Here is a 6,901-nt window from a genome sequence, read left to right as displayed (position 1 = left end):
AAAGTATATATATATATTTTTTTTTTAAGTTTCGAGTTATGTTACTGAAGTTTCACAATTGCTCATATGTTTTTACACATTATTTCTCTGGAAAAATTATGTCATGGTATTTTCAAAGGTCAATAAAAGAAAGACAATTTGCCACTTTCTCCAAGCTGAGATTTTATGCGGCAGTCTTTACACCGAGAGATTCGATCGTTTGGGTCTTTAAAATTAGCATCCAGTTTGAGGAGTCGTGGCTTCAGTTCTGCAGGATTTGCATAATTACTTTTTTATTGTCAAAATGCATGATTCAAGCTTTATGTACAGTATAAAAAGCATACATTCTACACACCAGACTACAGGCATATACATGCACACACACTGAGATGTTCATGCATATTATATGATTGCCTAACAAAGATATGTCAATAAGAGAAAGCATTTGAATATGCGTGCCTGCTCCAAAATGCCAAGGAAACCGGCAACTTTGTGAAAGCGCCAATGTTTTCACACCCCGCATTTTGAAGCAGCATTAAATACTGGCATTGTAAAGATCATTGAAAGAAAAAAAAATCTGCATGGTTTTTGTGGCATGCATACTTTGACATAATGTAAGCAGTCTTAAGGCTTTATACAATACACACAAAAGCTGTTTTTTTCTTTCGATAAAAACTTTACCCAACGAGTAGCTGACAATAAATAGACATTTGTGTTGCCAAGAGAAAAAAAATTTTCACCTACAAGTTTTGAAAACTTCTTTCACCGTGCTCAAACCGAAATAATAAATGCCCCGCCTTTCAGGCCCGTAAAAATATTCAGTGATGTGGTCATCACAACACCTGCAACCGATTCAGAGATATATAATACAGGGTGCCTCCGAAAAAAGAGAACCGTGTTTTTCAGCCGAGGTAAACAAACTATGCACTGCAGAAAGCTCCAAATCAGTGAAATTGTGACACAAGCAGATGGGTGAGAACGCGAAAGTTTAAGAAAATGACGTTACCTCGATCAAAAGATAATTGAGGAAAAGCTGAAATTTTCTATGAGCAGACAGCGACCTAAGCCTAACATCATTAAAACAAGAACTGGCATCCTGGGTGCTAGTGAGAATTATATTAGTGAAAAACACTCATTAGCAAGAAAGAGGATATTGTTTGCTTTCTTGCTGTCAAGTTTTTTTCTCAGTGAAATAGACAATACAAGCGATCCACAATGTAATTTCCTGTTTTGATGATGTTAGGCTTAGGTGGCTGTCTGCTCATAGCTAAATTTAGTTTTTCCTCAATTATCTTTTTATGCAGGTAATGTCATGTTCTCAAACTTTCGCGTTTTATTCCAACTGCTTGCGTCAGATTCTCATGGAGTTTGAGCTTCCTGCAATGCATAGTTTATTTATCCGGGCCAAAAGACTCGGTTCTCTTTTCTCAGGAACTCCCTGTACTATTATAGTCACTGGACGGACAAGAAAGTCAGCAAGGAGTGTCAGTTGCCCCACCTCCAGCTCGAGGTTCCTACCTTGGATAACACTTTGGCGTCTCTGAAACACGGCAAAAAGTAATGAGCACATGCTAGCTAGAGGCCAGGCATTCGAAAAAAACACCCCGCTCTTCTCACCCTGTGACTAAAACAAGCAACAACAAGATTCGTTGCATGGAGATTTTCAACTGGAAAGCCAAAAGCAGATACAATCGCAAGCTATACTATTATCGTAAAAACAAGACGCCGAAAAACGAACCTAGGGAAGTCCGGCTTGCGGAACCCCCTCAAAGTCACCAGAGGGTATACGAAAACATGAAAACCGTGACTAGCCCTGTCGGACAGAGTGTGAAGGCGAGGACACTGGGAGCGAGTTCTGTACAGAAGGGCGGTCTTCCGTCGTGGTAAGGCGCGTCGAGCGGCTGGTGGAAGATGAGTGGATGGAATAAATTACATTAGTGTCAGAATGAGCTGGTACCTCGGCGTCCCCACCGCATCCTCAACACTATAGACTTTCTTGGCGATGCCACCGAGTGAACACGCAGAGAATGGACACGAGATAGCCTCTAGATTGCAGTACCAAACTTTCAAGCGGCTTCGTAGACAAAGTGACGGGAATGTTGACACAGCATAAGACATTCAGCATGGTTCTCTAACAGCCACTGTTTCGACGTTTAAATTTGAACCCATGAATCGCGTGAGCTTGGACTTGCTCTTTGAGAAAGGTATTTTTCACCACCTCTTACACAAGCGTGCTACATTAAAATCCAAGAAATGACTCAGGATTACTTCAGCGGACAAGCTAGACTTTTCAGGAGACATTCTCTTTATCGCTTTGCGTCCATGCAGAGTGGTCAGTACGATGAGAACATGAAATACCGCAAAGGTACTATGGATGTTAGTTTTTCGGAGAACATCGGAAACATTCAGTGTTCATGAAAGCTTGTAAACCCCTTCTAAAGACACTTTTGAGAGTCTCTAAATATCTGCAACTTAAATATGCACAAACTCACGAGTAATAAACAAGCCTTGCAGCATGTAGAGTGCAGTAGAAATGTTGCCAAGGATTGCATAGTTGCTCACTCCATAGCCACCCCTAATTTCAAAAGGACTGTTTGGTGGACAAACAAAGACAAATGTAATTGTCAGATATTATCCTCCTGTAACACCAATCAGTGCTGTTGGAACTACTGTCGAGAACGGTTATAACGAAGTCAACGGGAATCGGAAATCACTTCGCTATATCCACTATTTCGTTATAACCGACCTCGGTTCGAACGAAGTTCAAAAGAGAATGGGATATCGTGATTACTTCGCTGTAGCCGCTATTTCGTTATAACCGACTTCATTATAACTGGTCTTGACAGTAGCCATAAAAAAAAGCACAAAAAATGGTGTTGACAAGAACTTAACATATACTACCTTTCATAAGCCAATCTGCACTTGCACCTTGGCACATCAAAGCTATATGAAACCTGCAGTGTCTTGGAGCTTACAGGAAAAATGGATGGTATGTGTATATGTACTAGTCCTTTTGTTGCAACAGAAATTCGAAGTTCGTAGAGAACCAAAAATCATCCCCAGTTACGACCTACATAAGGCATCGTCACCCACTTCGAATCTCCCCACTTACGGTTTACAACTCGCTAGATTTTTGCACTGCCGACAAGCAGATAAAAATGGTCTGTAAAAGTGAGTAAAAAGTCAAAAAGTGATGTAAAAATGGCAGCAGAAGGTTCTTTGTTGTGTATTATGACTCAATATGACTCTTGGCTGTAAAACTCCACTAATGATAAAAGCATCAATTCAGTTGGACAGTTCCATAGACACTTTTCCTCTGAAAACTTTTCATTCTGCTCGGTTGACAAGACATTAGAGTTCCAATGAAAGGAAGGTGACAAGGGCCATTCCCAACAAAACCGTTTGCTTAGCAAAGATTGTGTTTATAAAAAGTTCAAAACGTGAAAATGTCTTATAAAAATTAGCGTGTCTGAATCCGCAAAGAGACCGCAGTGTCTGCTGTCTGTAAACAGCATTAAAATGGCCATGATGCCACAACGGTAGTGCTGTGGCACTTCCAATGTTACCACCCGACCGACCAGAAAAACCCCTGTGGAGCATGCTGTGCGGTGTACAAGAGCACTTAGAGCGAGAACTTGCCTGAAACACTACCAGCGCAACTACATGATTTCACAGAGGATTCCCAAAAGTTTCCTTGCATACTTCAAGCAGGAGTCTGTAGTTGTGCCACAAACAGATGGTTCTGTCGTCGGTAGCTTCAACATTACTTTACCAGACGGTTTACAATGACACTAATGTGTGATCCCACTCGGAACGTTGTTCAGCTGCAACATACGCACTGCCTGAACACAAAACAAAATGTATTTACTTCGGTGTTCACCATCAAACCCAAGCCATACGGATAGGACAATGATGGTATTTTCATCCGCACAATTGGAGTGCCACTCCGTAGAACCCAGATATCTCCGAATCCGTTTTATCGGAAACTTCCAGAGACATGCCGAAATTATAACCTGCCACTTGCAGCAATGCAAAAAGCACATTGTTGCAATGTTTGCAACTACACTGCAAGGACAAACGTCCCTGCTGGACTGACGTGACGTGTGCACTTACACGATGCACAGCGAACCGCAGAATCCGGAGCGCCGCACAGAGTCGTCTCCAACATCACTCCCACAACGTCGTTTCCGCACCATTGGTTCCATATGACATCGGTCTCTCGACGCTACTCCTGCAGCGTCGCAGCATTGCCGCTCCAACATCCATCCCGCAAAGTCGGCAGATCGCCGTAGCTGCGGAGCATCAGACGTTGCTGTCCACAAAGATTTCCCCGATGCGCAGAGCCACCTCCCCAAATGCCGGCCTGTCCCGCGGCGACCGCTGCCAGCAGCGGTTCAGCAGCTCCACAAATGCCACCGGAACGTTCTCCGGGGCGCCCCAGCGCAGCTCGGCGCCGCGGAGCATCTTCAAAACCGCCGCGTCGTCCTTGTCGCCCTGCGGCAGCGCCCCTTGCGAAAACACCTCCCAGGCGAGCACCGCAAAGGAATACACGTCGCTCTTTGTGGACCACTCATCTTCGAAGAGCGCTTCCGCGGGCGTCCAGCGGATTGGCACCGATCGGTTCCGGTGGACGGCGTACTCGTTGGCATAGCTGTCCCGCGATAGGGCGGGGCAGCTGACCTTGACGTCGAGGCGGGAGGTGACCAGACAGTTGCGAGCCGCCAGGTCGCGGTGTGTGAAGCGGTGATTGGCCAGGTGCTCCATGGCCAGTGCCACCTGGTGGCAGACGCCGATGGATTGGGCCTGGGCGAGCGGCGGGGGCTTGGGACCTTTACGCTGGCTTTCCTTCTGCGTTGCCAGCAGGAACTGTTTCAGGTCGCCCTGGAAAGTAGCGTTTACTTCATTGAAATCGCTTGCGGTCACAAGTCGGAATGAAGTTGAGCACTCCCAGCTTATTCGCTTTGATTTCCTGATTTTAATACTCGAATGACCCGCACCTACAGATTATTTGGGAATTGTATCATAGAGTAGTATCATTGAGTTATAGTAAGTTGCTCTGGATATCTTGGTAGGTACTCTATATAGCTAATTAAACTGGAAGCTGCCGAGATGAACTTTCAGTTTTCTCTGTCATTCATTTTGTTCTTTCGATTTCTGTACCAACAGTCTAGATTCTCTTAGTACATCGATTGGCACACTTATTTAAATTTCTTGAAAGCGGCAATCAAAAGCTTCTAAGGTAATATAAGAGCGACGACGTGGGTATCTGAGACAAACAACACAAAAGACTTAAATATGAAGGTGGATAGACCTTTTTAATTTGCTTCAATCTGGGGTCTTCAGTGTATTGTTCAACCCTAATACCCCTGTCAGACGCATTCTAAAGCTCCTTTTCACTAAGCTCAGTTATAAAATCAGCATATCAGCTCGCGATGTTGAGTGCGCTTGTGCCCTACGGCGTGCACTGGTTTGCCAATTTCATAAAGGAGCTTGTTCTAAAGGCCGTTAAAATGCCCATTTGACAGGGGTATAAGAGTGTCCACTGGCCATATCTCCACTAACCATCAAGCTGCAAAAAAAAAAAAATTGACAGTTTTTTTGTTTAAAAAAACATGCAAAGAAGCCAGCCAAAACCAAAACAATATCATCTATACTCCGTTTCATGGTTAGTGTGCAATGCTGTCAAGGCTACCGGTGCAAGAACGTGGCTTTATCTATGGATTCGTTTGCACAAGAATGCCTGCAAATGATCTGCGAGATCAGACCCCGTGCTCACCCCAGCAGCTTTGACAGCATTGTTCAGGACACTCCAGAGAAATTACAAGATTCGTCCGGACACTTTCACTTCCTAGGGGACCCAATATGCCAACTATTCTTCCTTTTTCCCAGAAGTTTCAAATAAATTATGCCATTGCAGTGTGCACAGCAAGAACAGAATGACAAAAGCCCTCCACAAGGCCAATTGCAAAAGCAATGCTTGTCGTTCCGCACGCAAGGCGGAAACAAGGACGTGTCCATTGTGCCCTCACCCAGTCCGTGTACTCCATGATGACGAGGAAGGGCTCGACATCGCGCGACACTCCGAGCACGCGGGTGATGCCCTCGTGGTTGAGCTTGTGGAACATGTCCATCTCCCGCTTGAAGTCGGCGTGGGCCCACTCCTCCCGCGAGTGCAGTGCCTTCACCATCACCACCGTCTCCTGGTCGCCCTCTCTGATGCCTCGGGCCTTTGCCAGGAACACGTCCCCAAACTCGCCGCGACCTGGGCACGAGCAGAGCGGAAACGTGAGGTGTGGTACATGTACCGGCTTACCAGGAAGGTCCCTTTAGCACTTAGCACTTAAACTCCCTCAATGCATACAGCCCTAGGGGAGGGCTTCTCAGCAATCTTAAAAGCCGACGAGCAGCCAGAAAGGAGGAAACTGCCCCTCGATTTCTCTTCTCAATTTGAGAAAGAATTGGAAGCGTTCCTCCTTTCTACAGGGAGTAGATCAGAGACCCAGTCCTTTTGGGAAAGGAGGAAAGAAGAGAGCGAAAAGGAGCAAGGAGGACACTGGGAGAGGGTTTCCTCCCAGGCAGAAGACGATTATGTGGGTCAGGTTTTAAGCATGGGGTTTCAAAACTGGGATATAGTCATGCAGTTACCCACATGTTTCCCATCCTTGGCATAGCGAGGTGACTATCGCCTCACTCCCTCTCACCCTTGGCAGAAGGGGCAAGGAACTAAGCCCAGAACTTAGGGTTTCCTGGATTCGATTCTCGTTGTGGGGCATTCGTGATTTCTTTGTTTCTTCTCAATTTTTCATTCTTTTGTTTCCCCTGAAATTCGTGTCTCACGTTTTCTGATGGTTTTTAGCGCCGTTCCGTTACACTCTTTTCGGGTATCCCAGCCCTCAAACCCATTCTGTGTTGAAAAATGATG

The 6,901-nt window shown here is 45.3% G+C and overlaps 1 protein-coding gene across 1 annotated transcript in view; it reads right to left on the bottom strand.

Annotated features, from left to right (window-relative positions):
- Positions 1–251: 251 nt before the first annotated feature.
- Positions 252–6,901, bottom strand: part of LOC8043662 (inactive tyrosine-protein kinase 7) — a 115,139-nt gene continuing 108,489 nt past the window's right edge. The window contains exons 12-13 of the mRNA XM_029976266.4: positions 6,009–6,241; positions 252–4,860 (exon numbers count right to left, since the gene is read on the bottom strand). Of these exons, the coding sequence (XP_029832126.2) occupies positions 4,282–4,860; positions 6,009–6,241 (812 nt within the window). The 3' untranslated portion in view covers positions 252–4,281. The remainder of the gene's footprint in view (positions 4,861–6,008; positions 6,242–6,901) is intronic.

The sequence above is a fragment of the Ixodes scapularis genome, unplaced genomic scaffold (genome assembly GCF_016920785.2).
Source record: "Ixodes scapularis isolate PalLabHiFi unplaced genomic scaffold, ASM1692078v2 PGA_scaffold10__122_contigs__length_95168666, whole genome shotgun sequence".
In the NCBI taxonomy this organism is placed as follows: Eukaryota; Metazoa; Arthropoda; class Arachnida; order Ixodida; family Ixodidae; genus Ixodes; species Ixodes scapularis.
Note: the sequence above shows the minus strand (reverse complement) of the source record. Positions and strands in the feature narration are given on the sequence as shown.